The sequence below is a fragment of the Telmatherina bonti genome, assembly GCF_933228915.1.
Source record: "Telmatherina bonti genome assembly, chromosome: 14".
NCBI lineage: Eukaryota > Metazoa > Chordata > Actinopteri > Atheriniformes > Telmatherinidae > Telmatherina > Telmatherina bonti.
This window is the reverse complement of record NC_136612.1, coordinates 8,167,291-8,191,691: the sequence shown is the minus strand read 5'-3', so window position 1 is coordinate 8,191,691 and position 24,401 is coordinate 8,167,291. Positions and strand designations below refer to the sequence as shown.

Genomic DNA, 24,401 nt, shown 5'->3' with positions numbered 1-24,401 from the left:
GGGGTCAGGGTGGAGCAGAGGGGGGTCAGGGTGGAGCAGAGGGGGGTCAGGGTGGAGCAGAGGGGGGTCAGAGTGGAGCAGAGGGGGGTCAGGGTGGAGCAGAGGGGGGTCAGGGTGGAGCAGAGGGGGGTCAGGGTGGAGCAGAGGGGGGTCAGAGTGGAGCAGAGGGGGGTCAGGGTGGAGCAGAGGGGGGTCAGGGTGGAGCAGAGGGGGGTCAGGGTGGAGCAGAGGGGGGTCAGAGTGGAGCAGAGGGGGGTCAGGGTGGAGCAGAGGGGGGTCAGGGTGGAGCGGGGGGGGGTCAAGGTGGAGCCAGGGGGTCAGGGTGGAGCAGAGGGGGGTCAGAGTGGAGCAGAGGGGGGTCAGGGGGGTCAGGGTGGAGCAGAGGGGGGTCAGAGTGGAGCAGAGGGGGGTCAGGGTGGAGCGGGGGGGGTGTCAGGGTGGAGCAGAGGGGGGTCAAGGTGGACTAAAGGGGGGTCAGGGTGGAGCAGAGGGGGGTCAGGGTGGAGTAAAGGGGGGTCAGTGTGGAGCAGAGGGGGGTCAGTGTGGAGCAGAGGGGGGTCAGGGTGGAGTAGAGGGGGGTCAGGGTGGAGCAGAGGGGGGTCAGGGTGGAGTAAAGGGGGGTCAGGGTGGAGCAGAGGGGGGTCAGGGTGGAGCAGAGGGGGGTCAGGGTGGAGTAAAGGGGGGTCAGGGTGGAGCAGAGGGGGGTCAGGGTGGAGTAAAGGGGGGTCAGGGTGGAGCAGAGGGGGGTCAGGGTGGAGCAGAGGGGGGTCAGGGTGGAGCAGAGGGGGTCAGGGTGGAGTAAAGGTGAGTCAGGGTGGAGTAAAGGTGAGTCAGGGTGGAGTAAAGGTGAGTCAGTGTGGAGCAGAGGGGGGTCAGAGTGGAGTAAAGGTGAGTCAGGGTGGAGTAAAGGTGAGTCAGGGTGGAGTAAAGGGGGGTCAGGGTGGAGTAAAGGGGGGTCAGGGTGGAGTAAAGGTGAGTCAGTGTGGAGCAGAGGGGGGTCAGAGTGGAGTAAAGGTGAGTCAGGGTGGAGTAAAGGTGAGTCAGGGTGGAGTAAAGGGGGGTCAGGGTGGAGTAAAGGTGAGTCAGTGTGGAGCAGAGGGGGGTCAGAGTGGAGTAAAGGTGAGTCAGGGTGGAGTACAGGGGGGTCAGGGTGGAGTAAAGGGGTGTCAGGGTAGAGCAGAGGGGGGTCAGGGTGGAGCAGAGGGGGGTCAGGGTGGAGCAGAGGGGGGTCAGGGTGGAGCAGAGGGTGGAACAGCTCCATGTTTTATCATTTTAATCCAGGAGAAGAAAAACCTGCTGAACGTCCACCATCCTCCTCCCAGTCCGCATCATCACGTCACCATGACAACCCGCCGTTCCTCGCCGCTTCCACCTGGTCAGGATACGGTTGCCATGGAAGCGTTTACCTACCGCTCCGTCCAGACCCGGACATGCTGGTGGAAACGGAGCTTTACAGAATCCCTGCTGATGATGACGGTGATGATGAAGATGACGGCGGTGATGAAGCCGTGTTTCCGGCTTCAGGGTGGCGAACACGGGGTGTAACAGTCTGTTGGGAACGTTCAGGATACGGAATCTTCTCCACGGAATTCCCAGTAAGTGTTCATAAAGTACAACAATCCACCAGTCAGATCAGAGTGGTGCAGAGTGAATCCTCCTCCGTCGTCGTGGTGATCCCGTTCTACTGTGGTTCTATCGGTGCCTCGGAGGCGGAACGTGGACATGATGAGCGGCGGCGGGCCGCGCAGACCGGACGCCGCCTCCTTTCTGACGTCATCCACAACGTTCAGCTTCCTCTGGGAAAACATGTCGGACCAAAGGAAGGATGCTTGGAACAAACACCTGATAAAAATCTTTTTGTTTCATTTACCATATTGAAAAGGGCGTTGGGGCCTGGGGGGGCGGGACTATTCATAATGAGGGGGTAGATATCTTCTTAACTAGCTCAGGAGAGGAGGAGGGGGTAAATTCTTAGTAAGAGGACAGTTGGGGCACAGACAGTTTAACTTATATCCAGGACATGTCAGAGATCATACATGAGGTCAAGGCATCACATTGTTTATCCTAACTACTCAGAAATCAATCAGCTAGTCTCCGTGGCGACCGTCGTCATCCTCACAAGGTTCCAAAGGAGTGCTGACGGAGTCCACCAGTCCTCCGTCCTAGATGCTGGATCTGAGAGGGTGCTGAGGAGGAAGAGGGTGTGAGTAAGAGGGTGAGGAGAGGGGCGTATGAGCTTCCAAGGAGTCTCATTGATTGTAGAGGGAGCGCTGCTCCCAGGGCATGGCCTGGATGGTGCGTGGAACCGGGGAGGGTTTGAGTGACGGTGCGCCATTCGGATGGAGGGAGTGGCCGATGGGGTTGATGGTGGTGAGGGGCCGCTGGGGGGCCAGGGAGAAAGTGTCCTGGTGCTTCGGCTGGAGGGGGAGAGAGAGAAATGATGTTAGCATTGCTGCTATGCTAATGTTCGAATTGCTGCTACACTACATGTTAGCCCTGCTGCTATGCTACATATTAGCCCTGCTGCTTTGCTACATGTTAACACTGCTGCTATGCTACATGCTAGCACTGCTGCTATGCTACATGCTAGCACTGCTGCTATACAACATGTTAGCATTGCTGCTCTACAACATGTTAGCATTGCTGCTACGCTACATGTTAGCATTGCTGCTACGCTAAATGTTAGCATTGCTGCTACGCTACATGTTAGCATTGCTGCTACGCTACATGTTAGCATTAGTTTCTGCAAACAGCTGGACTGCAGTATCTCATGCTGCACCCTACATGGGACGAGGTTAAAAACCATCGTCCACAGCTCTACAGCGATCGGTGCACCTTAATATCAAGCTAACACATTGTGACTGGTACTGTCACTCAACCTGTTACTATGGAAACACAGCTTTCTGTCTGCTGTGTTCACAATGATTTGGTCCAAAAGTTCTGAGGAAAGGACTAAAACGTCTGACGTTCTAATGGAAACTTCCCCCCTTTGGGAACTTTGCTTTCAAACCCACCGAGGATGGAAAATGACCAACTGGACTCGCTCCTCTGTCCCTAAAGACTAATCGAATCCTTCCGTTAAGTCTCCACTTTCACATTGGTTTTAGTTTCCAATAGTCAAAAGGAAAACATGTATATGTGATGTAAAACATGTAAATGAAGACATATACAGGACATTTTAGTGATTTTGTCCCTGGTGTCTTCCTTGTATTTTCTTCATGGACCTCTTCTTGTTTCGGTTGATAATAAAAACAGAACATTGGGGAGCGCACCATTCAGTCAATATATATTTTATGAAGAAAAGCAAGAATAAAATATCAATGAAATCAGATCTGGTTGGTTTCACATACTCACACATTTGGACCACATCTCAAAAAATGAGGAAGAATGTTATCTTCTCCATAGCATAGAGCTCGTAAACAATTTAATCAACAATCAACAATTAGATCACATGGAGGTTACGTGACGTTATAGGTCTTAGCAACGCCGACACGGTACGGTGACTTAAAAGATGGCGACAGAAGAACAGAACGGGACTGTGGCGGATACGTTTCGTTAGAAGTGTTCACGATTATTCAGCATTTCAACAGTCAAAATAATAATTAAAAAAAACAAAACAAAACATTATGACAGTTAGGGCTGTGACGACATGCTTTTGTCCCGATTTGATTCAGATTTTTTTTGGGTGCTAATCGATTTAAATTGCAATTCTCAAAATTCTTCAATATTGCTGATTTTTGTAGATTAAAAACCTTTTTTTTTTTTTTTTAAATAAAACTTCTTTTTGCTAGTAATTTTTCTTGATTTCAGTTAGGAGAAAGCAACACAGTAGCCAGACCATCATTATCCAAGAAGACAAGTACAAAGATATAAAAAAAAAAAACCAATAAAAATTACAAAAAAAATGATAGTGGATTAATTTTATTTAATTGAAAAAGAAATTTAACAGAAAATTGTGAAACAAAAAAAAATCCAGATTTTTCGATTTGATTTTCCCACCCCTGATGACAGTAATAAATCATGTAAAAAACAACTGATCAATCTCTCTGTCTATTGAACATGTGTGCTGGAATCTGATCGGATGGATTTCAGTCAAATAGATTTAACGGTTTTCCATGTAAACAGCTGTTGTAAGGATCTGTTCTCTTACAACAGTAGTTTTCATTCCCCGCGACTTGTTTTATATTTTATCTGTCTGGGCAGCTGGAGCTGAAACATCCTACATCGTTGATCAGCATGTGGATGAACTATTTATTAATTGCTCATTCGAGATTGATAGTCGTCTCCAGTCTTGTGTCCAGTGTCTTAGACTGTTCCCAGATGACACCAGAACTTTTCCACATCCGTGGTGAGAAAGCCAAGCTGCGAAGAGACACGGAGTGTCCCGCAATGGACAGACTAGGACAGTTTCGTCTCGCACTGCTGAGTCCAACTTCATTTGAAAGAAAAAAACAGGATTAATTCCACGCGAGCGGCCGGAGGAAAATGCTCATCCATGACGCCATGCGCGCCACAGCTGGGACCAACATCAGACCAACGGAGCAACACGCCAGCCAGGAGGAGGCGTTGAATGTTGGCGAGACACATCTGGGTATGGGGATCTGCTGGTTTGCTCCCAGTGAAACCACCTTTCTTTTGGACTTCCACAGATGTTGGAGAGTCTGGTTTAGTGTGTAACTCGTTTAACTAGTAGCTGGGTGAGCTAACAGCAACGCCGACACGGTACGGTGACATGAATTGTCATTTGGAATTAACGTTATTCTCCTACAAGTTAACGTGGAAATTATTTGGAATGGAGGTTTGCGTGGAAACTAGGGCTGCAACGGTTATCTTAATAGTCAACTAATCTGTAAATTTTTTTTTTTGATTAGTTGAGTAGTAGTCAGGATTATTTCTGTCACGTCCACCATCTGTGCTTCCAATTGATGCAACTTTTTTTTTTTTTTAACAAGCTTCAGTATGTTTTACTCCACTCTCTTCATTTGCATCATATGTCAGATTTCCAGTCGATCACAACATAATGTTCCTTCGTAAAGTAAAATGACTCCTGAACCAGTTGAATATTAAATATAAACTTAACAGCTTACTACAAATTTATTTTGAAACAAACGTACTTATAATGTCACATCCAAACTACAGAATTTGCCTCAAAAAGAAAACAAAATAAATAAAATATTGTAATCGTACAATTGTGTCGGTTTATTTTCTCCCCGTTTCATAATCCGGGAAATTTCCGGGAAAATAACAATCCAGGAAGGTGCAGCAAAGACCCCTTAAAAAACGTGAGTTTCTGCGCCAAAACGGGATACTTGACAGATATGACAAAACTACATAACTACTCGGTAATGCTAGCAGAAACCATGACACCAGGGTGCTTTCTCTTCACATGCATGACTGTCGTGCTGCCGTGGATTGTCAACTCTGTGTGGCAGACGACACATTTTATCTTTTAGGACAGGTTGTTTAGCTGAAAAAACTCCCAAACCTTTGAAGCACAAAGTCTAAAGCCGTTTTCAGCTTTTCAGCTAGGTTGCGCCGCCATTGGTCTAGAGTTGTTCTTCATTGGTTAAGAAGACGCTGCAAAAAATGACAATACTGCCCCCTGCCCTTCCTGTGGGGCTTTGAGTTTATTTGATGTTTACAGTTCTTATGCTGTCTGAAACGCCATGGCGTTAAGTCGTAAAGTTGCCTGGCGCAGCGTTTTATTAGCAAAGCCGTTACGGCCGTTTAAAACACAAAGCGCCGTCAATGAAATTTTGCGTCGATGAATTTTTATCGTCAACGAATCGTTGCAGCCCTAGTCGAAAGACGTTCTTACTTAACTCCAGTTTAGAAGGACGGGTTGGGGAGGATTCTGATTGGACAGAGGGCAGACGTGACGTTCACCAGAATCAAAGTTTGCTTCCTGTTTCTCGTCTTTACGGTCGTAACTTGTAAAAAATGACTTAACATGAACCGGTTTTAATGTTAATTTGATTATAATTTAGAAGCAGCAGCTCGACACGAACATCCGACTTTCATTTTGTTTCAGCAGCTGAGAAGGAAGAGAGACGACAAAGACGGGATGTAAAACACGCGGAATATGAGCATCATCGGGATGGGATAACGTAGCGAGCATGTGCAGAATGACTGGAGTTAATGTAGAGCGGAACGAAGGTTTACATGACAAGAATTAAAATGCGAACAAACCAGACTTACTTTGGAATTAGGTTGGAGTTTTTCATGAGGAATTTGCTGTTTACATGGATATTTTTCACCCGTTTAAAGCAGATTTAAGTTTAATTTGGAATTAAAACTCCCATGTAAACGTATCCATTGAGTCAGACAAGTTAACAGAGTTAAAGGGGTGCTATTATGGTATTTGGAGTTTTCTGAGCTTTCTACAGTGTTACAGTGTTGAATCCTCATCAGACATGTGAACAGCACTGTTTTTTTTTATCACCTAAACGCATGTTTGAGTTTGAGTTCCAGCACTCGAAAAACGACAAAAAACGCGTCGTTTTAGAGAGTTTTTTCTACGTGGAAATCCTTGTGACGTCCCGGGGGATAAGGTTCGGTGATTGGTTACCTTCTACTGGTTAACAAGGGCATGTACAAATACATCAGGTGGGTGTAAAACGTGGGATAAAGTTATTTCCAACGATGGCTGGTGAGTTTACCAAAGAGAGACATCCTGCTGCATTCGTTGCTGTGGGTTGCTGTTTTCCACTTCGTTTTCAGGCTCTGATTCAGGTTCCAACATGTAGGGCTGTATGCTATGTGTTGACATTGTAGTTTGGTTTTTATTGATTTTATATTAGCCTAATCCTTCTGTTTATGAGATGTTACAATGACGGAGAAAGCAGGTGCGGTGCGCGCTCCTGATGTAGTGCAGTGGCGGGAGGCGGGGCTTAATGCGGAAGAGTCTCAATCCACTTGTTTTGCCCACAGGCTGATCTGACAGCCTAAGGAGAGGGTCGGTCTGAAGTAAATAAAGCCATTTTGGACAATAACTCGATCAATCCTAGCCCTTCTGGGCTCATAAATAAAATTAAATTAGCCCAAAATGTACATAATAGTTCCACTTTAAGTGTAGGAGATAATAAGATCTTACAGGTTTCCTCAAAAATTAAATCCCATTTCTCTTTTCTACCTCCTTCCCTTGGTTCCCCGACCACTCGTCTGTTAAAACAAAGACATTAAGGGGGCAGGGATGAAAACATCTCTCCAGGAAATGATACCCCGACTCTACTGTTACATGTCGACAGAAGTCGTCACGGTTGCTACGTCACATGATGTGAAAGGTATCTACTGGCCCTCGCCTCGGCTCGGCTTGTAGAGTTTTCCACCTGTTAACCGGTAGTTTTTCTGTAACTCCTCAGCCCAGGTTCTAAGCGAGCTGAGTCGGGTTGTGTGCAACATCACCAGACTGCATGACGCTATTGGTCGGGGGCGCGGCCAATCAGGGGTCAGGGAGCGACATCACTGGAAGATCGACCCCAACTCGCAGGTTGTTTACATTACGTGACAAGCAATGGTGCAACAAAAGTCTGATCTGTGGTCCAACTCTGAGGTGGAGACATTTCTTTGGTTCCTGAGGAAAGGATACAGAGGGAACTAGATGGAGCGGCACAAAATGAAAAAATCTATCAAGAGCTTTCCAACTCAACGTCTACAGCTAGCAAAGGAGTTTCCAGCAGCGTCGAGAGAAGCTTTAAAAACTCAGAAGTGACTATCGGCAGGTTAAGGACCACAGGTCGGAGTGGATCAAACAGACGAGACTGGAAGTGGTTCCAACAGATGGAAACGATTTATGGTCAGCGATAAACCAAGTAGCAGACTGCCTCTAGGTCCTGTGTTGTTATAGAGCTTGTCGTGCACAACACTGACATCACAGTGATTTCACACAAACCCTGCCCCTTTCAGACCTGGTACTAAACTAATGGAAAAGAAACCGGACCAAGCTGAGACGAGGCGAGTTGAGACAAGATACTGATGGAAAAGATTTATATGACACCGAATGGCAGCAAATCAAGATGCCGTCTTCAGCTGCCTGGGACGTGGACGTTGTTTTGCTTCTGTCTTCAAAAAGGCGACTAAACAAAACGATAATGCGATGTTACACAGTCTGATTGTGTGGAAACATCATTGATTAGTGATTTTCACAACAGTCCGATGGTGAACTGGGGGTCGAGAAATGTTCACAAACTTTAAAGCAAACGTGTACCTGCCTTCCTTCTGTCCCCATCTTTGTCAACGTATCGGAACATGTCTGATGTAAATTTTTATATGTCTTTGTTTATATTGTTGGGTTGTTTGTTGCGTGGTCCCCAACCTTAACCCTTCCCCTTCATAGCCACTCCCTAAACATGACCACGCTAAACAGAACGGGAGGACTAAGGGGAGGAAGACTAATCAACGCCATTTATTCCCATCTGAAGGATAAATATCAGTAAAAACAGCCGTTTAAATGTGTTTGTTGTTTTTCTCCTGATGGAAATATTTTTTACACAAACTTTCATTCCTGCACTGCAAAAACTGAAATCTAAGTAAAATTAAAAATCTTGTACATATTTCTTATTTCTTTAAAGGTAAGATAATTCTTAGTTTTTATACCACAGAATTCCTCTTGTTTTAAGAGTATTTTTACGTGTTTTGGGAATTCTTGACAAGCCAAATTTTCTTGTTCTGTTGGCAGATAATTTATCTTATTTTAAGCAACATTTACCTCATTTTTGTATATTTTTTTCTTGTTTTTTAAGGCTGAGTTTTTGCTTTGTTTAAATGAAGAGAAAATAAAGAGAAAAGAGGAGCTGACTGTTTTCTTCTGGGTCATCGGTCCGGCTCAGAGCTCCAGGAACAAGCGGGAAAAAACTGCAAGGCGGGAAAACATGGAGACACCTACCATGGGGTTGGCGCTCAGTCTGGTGTATCCCGAGCTGATCTCCTTCACCTCTGGAACCAGGGGCTGAAGGAGGGAGTAGGAGGAGGACGGGGTGGCGCTGGAGGAGGACACGTGTTTGTTGGAGGACGAGCTCCTCATGCCCTGCTGGCTGCTCTGAGAGGACACTGAGCTGGGACGGCCCTGCTGAGACACACACACACGTTAACGCACACTCATTGCCCCTCCCAGTGTCGGTGCTGGTCTGGGAGCCGCCTCCTCCTACCTGGTGGGGGTCCGGCACAGACTGGTTGGCCACACCAGCGCCCTGCCCCCCCTGGGACATGGGTGAGACGCAGTGCGAGGACAGAGGTTCCTGCTGGCCGTGACCTCCGTGCTGCTGCTGCATCATGGCGTTAGCGTTGTTCTGCTGTTGCTGCTGCTGCTGGCGGCGGGGGGTGGTGGCGAAGTTGGAGCGCCGACCACCAGTCTGAAAAAGGCGGGGACAGAAAGGAGCAGAGAGTTTAAAAGCCCTTCTTCCACCGTCCAGCTCAGATGAGACAGGTTTGAGGAGGTGAGGGATGGATGTGATGGTGCTGCTCAGGTTTCAGTCCTATCTCAACTCGCCACCTCTCAGGTCCCTGACTTCCCTCACCCTGCAGATATGACGGGATGGAGTGGTCAAGTTGCAGTCACGCACACACACAGACACACCCACACACACATCAACTGGACCTAACCTACAGCTCTGACATGGTCACACACCTGATCCTGTCGCCATGGAAACCACATCTCATTAACCTGACCACCTCCGGGTTTGTTCCGAGAATAAAATGAACTCGATGCATCATCATCATCATCATCGTCGTTGTCACAGGGCTGGGTAATATGGTCCTTATTTTCCTTTTTCTACAGGAACAACAGTGAAGACGTCTCCGCCAGGCGGACGGCGAGGCTCTCGTTTCCGGATACATCAGCTGATTTACTTATGAAGCCTTTCTGACGTGGGTCTGTGGCGTTAGCCGATGTTTAAATCAGCCTACATGAACTCGCCAAATCTTCAAGAGGCAGGGATTTGTTTATGTCCAATCAGACGTGTGAAAGAATGGAGGGGCAGAGTCTCAGAGGGCAGGCCAGGTGCACAGAGACGGCTGGATTTAAGCACGAAAGGTTGGAGAAAGTAGTTCATCTAAGTCAACATAATGCTTAAAAACATCCAAGATTACTATTTTACTGTGGAATAAAGTGTTTCCATGAAGACTCTGGTCTTTACTTGTTTGTTGTGGTTCTGTGTTCAGTCCTCTTAAAAAAATAACTTTTTATGAAAAAACTGGAATAAAAATGACTAAGCAATTATCAACATTTTATACATCTAAGTAAACTAGCCTGTGTGGGAAGTAAACCTCTTAACGCTGTGCACGTCACGTCTGATAAATACACTGAGACTTAATGCATCTCTGATCAAACCTGTCGCTTACAGGCTGATTTGTCTTCTGGACAAGTATAACTTTTGTATTTACAGCACAGATTTTGTTAAAAGGGACAAATAAAAAGTGAATTTTCTGTCCATTCTTTGGTTAAGCCTTTATGGACTGAATGAGAAGCTTCTTGTGGCTGAATCGTTGGAGTCTGTCTTCCCATCTCTGGACTAAAGCTGTTCTGTTCCTGAAGGAGATCAGGACCCAGCGACGTGTTGCCGACTGCTTGGTTTAACGCTGTCGGTTTTGTAAGGCAGCGTCTGTAAATGAGTTTTTCCCGTGGTTTGTTCCGCTCTGCGAGGCAGAATCAGGTTAACTCTTCATGCTGGACTTTATGACGTTGCTGTAAACGGTGGAACACATCAGTCGTGCTCCAGCTTTTCTGAAAGGGAAGCATTTCCGTTTACCGGCTCTAACAAGCCGCCGCTGGTCTCCATGTTGCTGCTACTGGGCCGACTGGGGATGGATGGGCTGGTGCATCTTCACACTGACAACAACGTAAATGTGAAAATCTCTTTCTAGTCCATCTTTTTAGGTTTTCTTCCTGGTTTGCATCGTTTCTGTGTCCGGTCTGGAATCTCTAGTCTGGTAGAGGATGCTCCAGACCAGGATTACCTGCTCTGGGACACCTTCCAGCAGGAGAAGCTACCAGGTGGGCTCCGTTCGCCCGGTGAAGACGACCAGTTTGAAAGTGAAAACTAAAGTAAATTTCACCTCTTTCAATAGATTTTCATTTATTTTACCTGCAGAACTGGAGGTCATCGAGTCACACAAAGATCTGCTGCGACCTTCACACGTGAGCTGATCTGAGTGTAGACACACCTGTCCACCAGACACCTGCCGTCGTCATTCTTTCCACCAATCAGAGGATTTTTAGTGTCAAGCTCCGCCCTGGAGGCTTGGACTGGTGAGACTGGGACGTTAATGGGAGGAGTCCCGTAAAGTAGGGGGGTGGGATCAGATATTCTGGCTTCCTTACCAGAAGAAACACAATAAATATGTGTCCTGTAGTGACCCGGACCCTTCAGACCCTAACCCTCACCCCCTTCAGACGAAGGGGGTGAGGGTTAGAGTGAACGTAACCCTGCTGGATCTGTCCAGACCACCACTATCAGGTGGACTTTATGGAGGATAATCCTGGCAGAACATCTCACACTCGTCAAAAATCTGGATGAAACATCTGTCCAGACACTAAACTTTTCTTCCTGTAATGTCACTGTCGTTATACTTCCACGTGTCCCTTCTGTCAGTGGGTGGTTAGCTAACATCCAGCAGAAGGCGGCGAGACGTGCGGTTCAGGTCTGATGTCAGTCTCAGACGATAAACATGGCGCTGATGGAGGATATATTGATCTTTATTCACAGAAAAGGAAAAAGCGGTAGTGTCGTAGATGGAGATGGTCTGTGGCGTCATTAAATACATCATAATGTCTTCTTCTTGGCTTGCCCCTTTCGCAGATCGCGCAGCCTTGTCCCCAGCACACAGAGATTCCTCCTGAATCTTCTGAGGATATTATAAACTGCAGACGGTGGATGTTTAAAGTCTGGGGAACATTTTCCTGAATGTTTAGATCCAGTTTGTCTCATACTGGTGAAGCTCTGTTCATCTTCTGACCTGAGAGACTCTACCCCTCTGAAATGCTCCTTTTAATTCCCAGTCACGTTACCGCCCTGTTCCCAGTTAACCCAGTTAGCTGCTAAATGCTGCTCCAGTCGTTTCTGATTTAAACAACTTTTCCAACCTTTTGTTGCTCCAGCTCCAACTTTAACAGATCAGCTGCTGCATCAGATTCACAATCAGCTCATATTTTCCTTTGGATGATGAAACGTCTCAGTTTTATTGTCTGATATGCTGATTATCTTCTACTGGGAACCAAATATGACCAGATGAGAAATTACTTAATCAGGGCTGGGCGATATATAGAATATACTCGAGATATCGTGGCTAGTCCCCTGTGGGAAATAGAAAATGTCTATATTTGTCATATTGGAGTAGCCTGTTGTCAAACAGGTGTTTTTAGTTGTGGGGGGGGTTTCCCCCCTCCTCCTCGACTCTCCACCGCTTTGCACAGAGAGTTAAAGCAAGCGCACCTCGTTACGTACATAACGTGAGCTACGTGCTACGTCATGAGAGGCAGCGTGGAGCAGCTTTTCTAGCAGAGAACTCCGGTAGCAGTAGCAGCGCAAGTTACAAAAAATGGAGGAGGAAGAATTTGTTCTGAAAAAAAAATAGTACAGGATCCATCATCTGGCGGTGGTTTGGATACCGGAGAGAGGATGTTGACCAAACAACTGTCGTATGCAAAGTGTGTCGTAAAAGGTAGTAGTACCACAAATTTAAAATGACATGTTTGTGCCACTGCTTTAACTGTTCAATAAACATGGTTCTGATCAATTTGTTACAATTTCATCCTTTTGGCATGAATGTTTAAAATCAGCATATCTTTATACAGTATGAACAATTATGTTTTAATCTAGACACAAAATCATCTTACTGATGTGATTGTATGCACTAAAGCATTAATTCAAGGCTGAGTATCCAGATATATATTGTATATCGTGATATTACGAAAAGGTCATTTCGCCCAGCCCTACACTTAATTCTTTCTTTCTTTTTTTTTTTTTTTTTAAACACAAATTCTGTTTTATTTACATTTCACAGAGAGACATGACTAAAACTTTTTTACATTGTCAGTGGATGGTTCTGAAACCCACAATGTCAACACAGAACCAATCAGATAAACTTGTGTTTCTCACAAGCTTCTAGAGAATTAAAGAGGTTTCAGCTGGACGAGAAAACCAGATCGTCGTCAGTCCTGCAGGTTTTTCATGCCAACACCTTGTTGTCTCGTCCTCACAGCTACACTCCTGACACTCTCACACACACCCTCAGTCACGCTCACACCAACCTGGTTTTTGGCCGCGGCGCTGCAGCGGTGCTGGGCCAGGTCCAGCATGGTTCGGTAGCTCTTAAAGCAGGACGGGCAGTTGAACCGGTTCTTATGAACCAACCCCACACACATGCGCACACACAAACACACACACACACAAACACACACATATAAGTTTGGATTACTGTTCTTGTGCAGGAAATCTGCTGAACTGTTTTCATTCTGACATCTGATCTTTTCCCTGAACTTCGCCTAAGCCTGGTCTGAGCCTGACTCCACAGCACACATTCCCAGGGCTGGAAAACCTTCCTCCCAAACATCAAGTCTGAAGCTGCAGAAAGGACAAAGATCCAAGACAAACATGCAACATTTTACATGCATGTAAAAACGGTGCCGTTAACCATGCACAGCCACATCCAAACATGCAAGTTTCTGCTGCAGCGGCGCATCGTAGTGGGAGCAGGACAGCGATCCCAGCCAGGAAGGTTAGACCTGGAGCGTGCGGCATCCTGAAAGCAGCGTTTACACTTCCTCCTTTTTTAACTTCATCACATCAAATTTACATTGGAACAATTGATTTTCACTACATTATTCTGCTTCATGGGCCCTGGAGCCTGTCCCAGGAGCCTGGAAGCCTGATGGGCACCAGGGATCCAGAATACAACACGAGTTTGGTGGCCTCATCTGTCGTTTGCTGTGTTTCTGTTCAGCCGTTAAAGTCTGAGTGAAGCAGGTTCAGAGATCGTCATGGAAACAACTGTTCAAAGCTGCGTTTTGCTGCATTATGCAGTTAAACTCTTTTTTTCTGCTCAGGATTTTGTGTTGGACTGAAAATAAGATCAGCGACGAGCCGATAAAGTCAGCAAAAACGACCCGGTCCCAAGCCTGGGAACGTTGTAGGTAGGTCAGCTAGCCTCGAGCTAACTAAGGCTACAATCACGCTGCAGGTCTCAACCCTGGAGGGTAAGTCCACCATTATTTATCACATCTTCATCAACATCGCTACCATGTTGCTATTTTCACCTGGACATGATGATGAAGACACTTCCTGTCAGACTTTCCACCAATCAGAGAGCTTAAACTGATGGTAACGTCCAATCAGGAGCAGCCAAAGATCAACAAGTGATGAGAAAAGCGGGAAAATAATGATCCTCTATGGCTGGAATAAAGCCAGGAAGACGTTTGGGATGCAGCTGAGGTGGAGGTGCTTTAGAGAGGATAGCAGGTAGATAGTAGCAGGAAGACATGTGGAAACATGGAAACAGTGTGTGTGTGCGTTTCAGATGAGAAAGGCTTGGTCACTGCTGATCTATGTGTGTTATTTCTACAAACTTCTGGTTGCTCTTTATGCTGCTTTATCTGTTCATACATTTATTTTGTCTGCGTACTAACGTCCCGTCCGCGTACTAACGTCCCGTCCGCGTCCTAACGTCCCGTTCGCGTCCTAACGTCCCGTTCGCGTCCTAACGTCCCGTTCGCGTCCTAACGTCCCGTCCACGAACTAACGTCACGCCCGCGTACTAACGTCACGCCCGCGTACTAACGTCACGCCCGCTTGGAAACACCTGCATGCTGACTGGGATTAAACGCTGCAGCTTCTACCTTCAGGCTTCTATGAAAAAACAAAGTGAACTAAAGAGTAAACTAAATGTATTTTAGTTCATGTGGAAAAGACAGTGAACTCCACTCTTTGAGTAAAAGGGACATGATAGAAATGAGACACGACGATTCAGACTGAGGTGGTCCTGGCCACCATCAGATCTGGATCCAGGATCTGACTGAGTCACATCTGGACAGAAAGTCTGGTTTGGGCCGCTTTCTAAAACTCAGCAGCTTCCCCGGACGGCAGAAGTCACAGGTTTAGGATGAGTTTACGTTGCAGAGATACGAGACCAAGCAGAGGAGCTGAAATGCATTCAGAGACGGAACCAGATAAGCAGAACCAGCAGCGGGTCTAAGAGCATCACATAGAACCTGCAGCTCTCTGCAGATCACTTCCAACACATTACTCATTAAACCGCCTTAAAGCGCCTCCCGTTTGGATGCTGAATGCTGCAGAAGCACCCAACCATGAGAAAGTTTCACATTTTACGCTGCGAGGGAACAAAATGATTCACATCTACAGCGATTTCACACCTGAGCTGCTCATTTTCAAGTGGTCCTGGTTTTAATCCTCCATGTTTGGCTGAACAGCACATCTGTCAGACGTTCAGAAAGTAAATTTATTCCTGCTTTACTCAGACTTTCAGCCCGTTTCCAGTTAAAACACACAAATGATGTTTTAAAGACAGGTTGATGGAGACAATGACAGGGGGTGGTGATGGAGGTGGCTTCCAGCAGCATCCAACCATCAGGGAGGAAAAACGCTGTTGTAAAGGGAAAGCACTCGGAGGAAGCCGGAGCTCGGCCCTTTTCTTGTTATTTTATGCTCATCTGATCCTCTGTCAGGGTTCGATGTCGTTCAGAAAGACGGCAGCAGATCAGACTTTCTGTTTCAGTCCAGACTGACAGAGCTGAGAATCTGAGCTAAAAACATACTTATAGGAAACATTCATTTAAAAATCAACTTAAAATGTATTTATTTAATAATCTATATTAAATAATTATGTAAAGTGATTTAAATGGATCCATATTACAGGCCAAAGACAGTCATGATGGGTAAACTGGTCACACTAAACTCTCCTGAGGAGAGTCTGACTGGTTTGCCTCTCAAAGCTAACTTAAAACAATGTTTTATTTTCTGTATCAGCTATTCTGACCTGGGGTCGGGAGAGGCTGGAGTCTAACCCAACAGGTACCAGGTGAGAGGCAGGTCCACTAGTTCAGCCCGTCAGTCCATCTCAGACCAACACAGAGACAAGCGACCAGTTCAGGAGACCAGTTAACCTAACGTCATGTCTCTGGATGGTGGGAGGAAGCTGAGGTACCTGGAGAAAACTCACAATTACACAGGAATGATGTGCCTCCTGTAGGAGTTCAAATGGACCTATTTACGCAGTAGACTTTTATAAATAAACACAAATATATTTTAATGTATAATTTATTTCAAATAAAAAATGATTATTTAAAAAATAAATTTAAATTTATGTGCTGAAAAACTAGATTCATTTTACATTTTAAAACTGAATCTACTAAATTAATTTTATTTGTTTCCAAAAATTATGATTAATTTATTTTCTAAAAATGTAAATCTATCTATTTATCCATCCACCCATCTTCTGCCGCTTATCTGGGGTCGGGTCGCGGGGCAGCAGCCTAAGCAGGGAAGCCCAGACTTCCCTCTCCCCAGCCACATTTGCCAACTCTGTGGGGGGATCCCGAGGCGTTCCCAGGCCAGCCGAGAGATATAATCCCTCCAGCGTGTCCTCGGTCTTCCCCAGGGTCTTCTCCCAGAGGGACGTGCCTGGAACACCTCACCAGGGAGGTCCAGGAGGCATCCTGACCAGATGCCCGAGCCACCTCACCTGGTTCCTCTCGATGCGGAGGAGCAGCGGCTCTACTCTGATCTCTTCCCGGATGACTGAGCTCCTCACCCTATCTCTAAGGGAGAGCCCGGCCACCCTGCGGAGGAAACCCATTTCAGCCGCCTGTATACGAGATCTCCTTCTTTCGGTCACGACCCACAGCTCATGCCCATAGGTGAGGGTAAGAACGTAGATCGACAGGTAAATCGAGAGCTTCGCCTTCTGGCTCAGCTCCTTCTTCACCACGACAGACCGGCGCACAGCCCGCATTACTGCAGACGCCGCACCGATCCGTCTGTCAATCTCACGCTCCATCCTTCCCTCACTCGTGAACAAGACCCCAAGATATTTAAACTCCTCCACTTGAGGCAGGACCTCACTCCCGACCCGGAGAGGGCAATCCGCCCTATTCTGGCTGAGTCCACATTATCTATTTTTTATTGAAAACAAATTTATTAAATTCAAATCTTAAATTTATTAAGTCAAAATTTATTTTAATATTTAATTTATTAATAATCAATTATTTATTTTGGAATAAATCCAAATCAATTTAAATAATATATTATAGCATTAATTTTATTTTATTTATTTTTTTTTTTTAAGTAGACCACCCCCCCTCTGGTTTGTGGGCATTTCCATCTGGATCTTCCAGGTCGGATCGACCTTTCAGGAGTTCTGTCAGAGCGGAGTCGTGCTGAAAATGTGACGCGTGCAGTTTGCCGCTGCTGGCTAGAATCTGACAGGATGAGTCATGAAAACAACGGCTTTTCCACCAACAGCATTCTCCGACTCCAGTCAGGGAATGTTTTCCTGGCTACGAGCCACAGACGGAGCAGCAGGTAAAGCACCGCCTGCACGTCCTCCATGAGTTACTATTATGACCCCGCGAACACTGAGGGCGCCTCAGTCGTAATGGAAACAACTGAAAGCAGGTAGGGTGGAATGGGGAAGGACTAGGCTGGCCAGATGTCACGCTTTGTGCGGGATAGTCCTGCTTTTCTATTACTTTTCAAACATCCCACAAAACAGGGCGCTGTTCCGCATTGTTACGATCAGGCTTTACTTTTGTGAAGGAAAAAAACCCAAAACTGGCTTTTACTAATTGTGTGTGGCAAAAGATTTGACGGCTGTCACATCACACCGCCTGCTGATTTGAGTTTACTCATGTCAATCAAACTAGGAGGCGGGACTTAATGCACACCTCGGATGCACCGGTGCACCCACTAACGAAAATAAATAAAATACATTGATTGATCACGGAGGACAGGGAGACGACCGCAGCAAAGAAGAAAAGAAAGTGTTACAACAAAGACTGGGACAGCAGATATTCCTGGTTAAACTTGTTCCAGGAGACGGTGAGAGGGTTTGTCAAAGTCATTTTTTAGGGGTGGGAAAACTGAATCGAAAAATTGAAAATCTGGATTTTTTTTTTGCCTCACAATTTTTTTTTTTTTTTTTACCAAATAAATAAAAAATAATCTAATTCTAATTTTTTTTTTTTTTGTTTTATTGATCTTTTACTTGTCTTCTTGGGTATTATGTCACCAGAATGATGGTCTGGCTACTCTGTTGTTTCTTCCTAATTGAAATCAAGAAAAATGACTAGCAAAGAAAAAAAGTTTTACATATTTATTTTGTTTTTAACCTAAAAAAAATCATAAATAACAAAGAAATGTGAGAATTGTAATTTAAATTAAATCGGCACCCAAAAAATTGGAATCAAATCGGGACAAAAGCATATCGTCACATCCCTATAATCTTTCTGTGTCACACGGCGGGGAACATGAGGTGAAAACGCGCTACTCAGAGGGAGGCTTTATAATCACAGATTTGTTATGTTTGGTTAGTGATTTTATTACCAAAGAGCAGAATAGAAAGTTTACTTTTTTAAAACTTTGTCATGGCAGACTGGAATCTCACATTTTCCGTTTTTGTGTGTGTGTGTGTGTGTGTGTGTGTGTGTGTGTGTGTGTGTGTGTGTGTTGATGATGAGGCTTTTCTCCAATCACCTGCTTGCTATTTCTCCCTCCGTAGTAAACAGATGAGACTGACAGAGTGGAGGAAATGCGTGACGACAGGAGCTTCTGAAACTAACTCCAGCCCAGCAGGGAAGCGTGAACACTTACAGACTGAGGAGGAAACAAGTCATCAGACTTCATTCTGAGTTTCCAAACCTGCCTGCAAACACTGAAGCCATCACCTTAATCTGCACGCCACACAGAGACATGCCTGCTGAAGAAGCTTCATGACACTAAAAGGATTCAAACGGATGAATTTGGGGATTTTTTCTCTGTGGATCGGCCAATGAGAGCAGCCCGTTTTCCCTCCTTTTCACATCTAAGCCAACAGAGTGGCTGTGAAACCTCTTAGATTCAGTCATGAAGCTTTTTCAACCGCAACATCACGCCATGCTTCGCTGGTCTGCGTCGCCCGGCGTCGGCGTACCTGATTGGACGCTGCGGCGCTGCAGCGGTGCTGAGCCAGCTCCAGCATGGTCCTGTAGCTCTTGCAGCAGGACGGACAGTCGAAGCGGTTGGGTCCGTCGTCGTGAATCCTCTGGTGGTTACGGAGGTACCGCGCCAAGCGGAAAGCCTTCCCACACAAGTCGCACATGTAGCGCTTCTGACCGTGGATTCGCATGTGGTTGCGCAGCGACATGTAGTTGGTGTAGGGCTTGCTGCAGAAGTCACACCTGAGTTTGGAGATGAAGGCGGAGCTCAGAGAGAAGCCGCAGATCTTCCACACACCAGAGCGCGGACGGTGCTTACCTGAAGTCTCCAGTCTTGTGAGTCAGCTTGTGGTTCAGCAGCGAGCTCGCGTGTTTGTAGGCGCAGCTGCACAGGTCGCAGACGTACGGCCTCTCGTCCGATTCCGTGTCGTCTGACGGCGCCGTGGTTGTTGGCGGCGGTGGCGCTGGTGGTTGGGACTCCATGGAGAGGCTGGAGCTGGACAGTGATGCTGAGGAGAGACTGGAGGTGGAGAGGGCTGCAGAGGACGTGGGGAGCTGATCACACCAGCTGATGGTTGAACTTGGCTGGAAAGAGGAAGAAATAAAATTATTAAAGCTGCTTCTAAACAATTAAATGAGCCGTAAACGCTCCCAAATCCAAGACTTTCTCGGTCCTGATGTGACACTATCTGTAGACGCCTTTACTCGCAGTCAGCATGCAGACGTGTCAGCAGGAAAACCACGGTGTCAGACTGAGAGGAACAGATTTATTCTACAGACGTTTGTAGAAATAACACACAGATCAGCAGTGACCAAGCCTTCTCTCATCTGAAACACACACACACTGTTTACATGTTTACTGGGGGCGGGAAAATCGAATCAGAAAATCGAAAATCTGGATTTTTTTGCTTCACAATTTTAAAATAGATTTTTATTAAAATATCTTTTTTTCTTCAAATAAATAAATAAATATAATCCATTACAAAATTTTTGTAATTTCTATTGTTTTTATTGATCTTTTTATTTGTCTTTTTGGGCATTATAGCAGCAGAATGATGGTCTGGCTACTGCATTGTTTTTCTTCATTGAAATCAAGAAAAATGACGAGAAAAAAAGTTTTATACATTTTTTTTGTTTTTAATCTACAAAAATCAGCAATATCGTAGAATTGTGAGAATCACAATTTAAATCGAATCGGCACCCAAAAAAATCGGAAATGAATCGGGACAAAAGCATATTGTCACAACCATGTTTCCACACGTCTTCCTGTTACTATCTACCTGCTATCCTCACTAAAGCACCTCCACCTCACCAGAAACGTCTTCTTGGCTTTATTCCACCCATACAGGATCATTATCTTCCCTCTGTTCACCAGATGTCTCAGATTATACAGTCTACATGATGACCTGAGTAATCTGATTACTCCATCGGTCGGCCCTAAGGCCGCAGCCTCGCAGGTTTTAGATGTTTCCTGCTCCAACAGATCTGATTCAAATGGCTCCAACAGCTCATCAGGTTTTGCTCAGGGACTCGTTCAGGTGTGTTGAAACAGGAAAACCTCTAAACTCTGCAGGACCGCAGCAATCCAAACAGTCTTCTTCCACTTTCAGACGTCATCCGACCAGGATGGCACCTGACACACGGCGAGACGTTTCATGTTGTGGTTTTATGGAAGAACATACAGACCACCCGAGGGGCACCGTCCTGAGAAATGTCTGATCTGTGAGTCATGTCCCGTTAAGGTTGCTACGACAGCGAGCGCTGATAAACGTAAATAATACCCGAGTTACGAGGCCAAAGGATACATTCACATCAGCCCTTTGGATTCAGATCCAAGTCTGTTTGCCTGGAAAGTCGGTTTGGAGATGTGAATGTACAAAACTAATTCTAATTCAGATCAAAGCGGACCTGGTCCACCTACAAACGCAGGTCTCTGTTTCAACCAGACCAAATACAGCATGACAGAGAATACACAGATTTAGTTTTAGCGGCTGCTATAACAGGTTGTAAGTGAAACACACAAAGGATACTGAATGACAGATGAACTGCAGACAAAATGGGGACTTGATAAAAAGCCAGAGTGATTAGACGTACGTTGGGAGTGTGTATGACGTCTAATTATGACCAGAAAACAAAAAATAAAAGTGGTAAATTTGTCATTCTGGGTAAAGTTAAACACTAGCAGCGGACCAACCATCTTTGTGTGATAAAAACAAATGATCGTATTAATAATGATAATATTTATGATAATAACAACAAAAGTAGTTATTAGTTTATCAGCTACTGCTTGGTGGAATAAAAACCAAACAGAGAAAGGAAGTATAGGAAGTTGGGGAAGGTAAATGATCTTGGTCTCAAAGTAGATCCTGATCTAAACTGCGATTGTGCAAAATTTTTATTCCAGATTCCCACCAAAACACAAACAGTACATCACAGGTGCCAGAGTTATTTGTCGTTTCCCTGGTCCAATGCATCTGACTGATATCATTGTGACAAAGTTGACAAAAACGGCTTCTTTAGATTTAAATCAAGTGTATCGGAGCAGCAAACAACCGAAATTTTATTGGTTGGTTGGTTGATTTTATGAATCAGCCAACCCATAAAGACTTATTAAAAAACAATCAACCTGAGAAATACTAAAAAAAATCTCTGAGAGGTTTACAATTTTAAGGACATTTCCGCTCCTTTAAAAACCACCTGTGAAAATAACCTCTGTTATTAATAAACAAGTGTGCAAAAAAAAAAAGCTTTTCGGGAAATAAATAAAACTTCTCATTCATCCTACTTCTTTCTTTCTATGCACGTTTAGTTGTTATGAACACAAAAGCATCTCCAGAAGTGTCTGCCGAAGACGAGAGAAGTCGTTTAACTTGTGTTTATACAACTCAGGTGTCAGAAACGTTTACATGTTGAGTCTGATTATTTTCTATGACATAATAAACTACAATAAGTAACGTCAACTCTCCCTAATGTGTGTAAGATCCAGACAGGCCGACAGGAGGCTGTTAGAAAGTCATTAACCCAGAAGAGTTAGATAAAACCATGGCAACCGAGGAGGAAGTAAATGTTGATTTGACTCGCACGTGTCAGAAGAACCGCAGCTTGTTTGGTCTTCTGTGCTAAAATGTTCAAATAAAAACTCTTCAACATAAACACTAATGTGTTGCAGGCTGCAGATAACCTGTCTGTAGAGTGAAACTGTGAAGGAAGACCACAGTCTGGCATCACAAAGAGGTCTTTCAGAGCGCCCCGCGGGGCGTCTTCCGCCGCCGCTTCCTGTCGGCCAGCCTGGCCGTGTTTACTCTGCGCAGCTAGCTGACAAAATCACGACTATCCCTGCCCTCGTTCTTTAAATTAATCCAGCGTCCCTTCCAACTAACAGTCAGCTTATCAAAGCATTGTTTGCATCTGAAAGGAGGACGCTAGCTCGGTTTGCAGAGGCTGCTGCTGTTAGCAGTGTTGTCCGAAGCTAGCCTAGGCTAATGCTAGCTCAGGCTAATGTTAGCTCAGGCTAATGTTTGGAGATGCTCGGATTCATCATGGTCGTATTCCTCCAAAGTGGCTCGTTTGACGTGTTTTTGTCTATGCGCGACCATGGTGGGGTGATTTAAAATGCAAATTTTTACCCAAATGATCTGTTAGGCTGCAGCGTGAACAAAACAAGCGGAGCAAAAACACTACAAGTCGGCTAGCATCGCAGCTAGCATCGCGGCTAAAAGCCAAACTAGGCCGGGGAGCGACCAGGTTGATGATTGATAGATTCAGCTAGATGCTTACGACGCTTCTTGCAGATTAAATACCCCAAGTGTTGTAAAACCTCCCGGAGAGAGATGCTTTTAAGTGGATTTATCATCGCAGATGCTCCACATGCAGGCTGTTGAGCACCGCGTTAGCCGCTCAGTGGTTTTCTTACTCCGGAGTCGCTGGGGTCCTTCTTCCAGAACAGCTGAGAGCAGTGGCCAAAAGACTCTGTCGATGACACGTAGTTCACTCCGTTTCTGTCCTGAAAGTCTCCGTGCGTGCTGCCTGTGTTTGTCCTGGTGTACATGGTCGGTTTTAGGATATTTTGCCGTTTTTTTGGTTGAAAAGATGCAGGGCCGCTTTGTCGGGATCTTCTTCCGAAAAGCAAAATATTTCTTCTGTGAGATGATCATTTTGGCGGCGGAGACAGCGGCTCCTGCAGGGCACTGCTGCCCCCTGCAGGATGGGAGTCGATGCGCACAGAGTTAAAAGCCGACACTTTCACATTAATAACATGTAAGTAGACCATTAATTTATTTTCCTAACTGTTTAGTCTAATTCAGGGTCGCGGGGAAGCTGGAGCCTATCCCAGCTGTCTTTGGGCGAAAGGCGGGGTACACCCATGACAGCTTGCCAGTCCATCGCAGGGCCACACAGAGACAAACAGCTCAACCTCACACTTACTCCTAAGTGCAATTTAGAGTAACCAATCAACCTATCATGCATGTCTTTGGATGGTGGGAGGAAGCCGGAGTACCCAGAGAGAACCCACGCATACACAGGGAGAACATGTAAACTCCACACAGAAAGGCCCCTGACCAAACCTTGCCTCAGCCAAGGATCAAACCTTCTTGCTGTGAGGCCACAGTGCTAACCGCCATGCCACCGTGCAGCCCGTAATTAAATCAGCGTTTCTCAATTCCGCTCCTCAGGCAGGGCCGGATTAAAAGTGCACAGGCCCCTGGGCCCAGAGTGTTCCAAGTTCCACAACATAACATTGTGGAAATTGTGAATTGTGAAACGACATTTCTAGCATAACTCAGCCAGTGGTACCAGTAGCAACACACTGGACACTGTAGTGTAACTATCTGACTTTTATGTACATTTTGTTTCATGTCCAAACTGCTGGTGTTTGCCCCACATGGGCCCCACCTGGGTGTGGGCCCCTGGGCCTGTGCCCATAATGCCCATTGGACAATCCGGCCTGTCCTGCATGTTTTAGACATGATCCTCCTCCAAAGCACCTGAGTCAGATTATTGAACTTCCTCATCAAGTTCTTTGCAGCCTGTTAAAGAGCCTTCATTTCATTCAGGTGTGTTAAGGTAGGGTTGTCTATAAAACATGCAGGGCAGGGGGCCCTGAGGCCCGGAATTGAGAAACACTGAATTAAACAATAATGAGGTATTTTTACATTTTATATCACAAGTATTTGTATTACTTACTTATTTTTAATGCACCCCATAGTGCAACACCAATTCCCCCAAACCATGCGATGTTGTGTGAAATTTAGATTTAAAA

General features: G+C 45.6%; 1 protein-coding gene across 1 annotated transcript; it reads right to left on the bottom strand.

The window, feature by feature from the left end:
• Window positions 1-1,009: 1,009 nt before the first annotated feature.
• LOC306765117 (uncharacterized protein) lies at window positions 1,010-23,246 on the bottom strand. Its single transcript, XM_079252475.1, has 6 exons — window positions 23,055-23,246; window positions 19,461-19,726; window positions 19,138-19,384; window positions 9,147-9,350; window positions 8,885-9,064; window positions 1,010-2,417 (listed from the first exon to the last, which is right to left on the bottom strand). Exons 1-6 carry the CDS (start codon window positions 23,187-23,189, stop codon window positions 2,250-2,252), a joined length of 1,200 nt encoding a protein of 399 aa, XP_079108601.1. The 5' UTR covers window positions 23,190-23,246; the 3' UTR covers window positions 1,010-2,249.
• Between the last annotated feature and the right edge of the window lie 1,155 nt (window positions 23,247-24,401).

Coding starts and splice junctions, on each gene's coding strand:
- LOC306765117 (XM_079252475.1), bottom strand. CDS start 23,189: ATGTACACCAGGACAAACACAGGCAGCACGCACGGAGACTTTCAGGAC. Junction 9,065..9,146: donor CTGTGCCGGACCCCCACCAG/GTAGGAGGAGGC, acceptor GTGTCTCAGCAG/GGCCGTCCCAGCTCAGTGTC. Junction 2,418..8,884: donor GACTGAGCGCCAACCCCATG/GTAGGTGTCTCC, acceptor CTCCCCCTCCAG/CCGAAGCACCAGGACACTTT.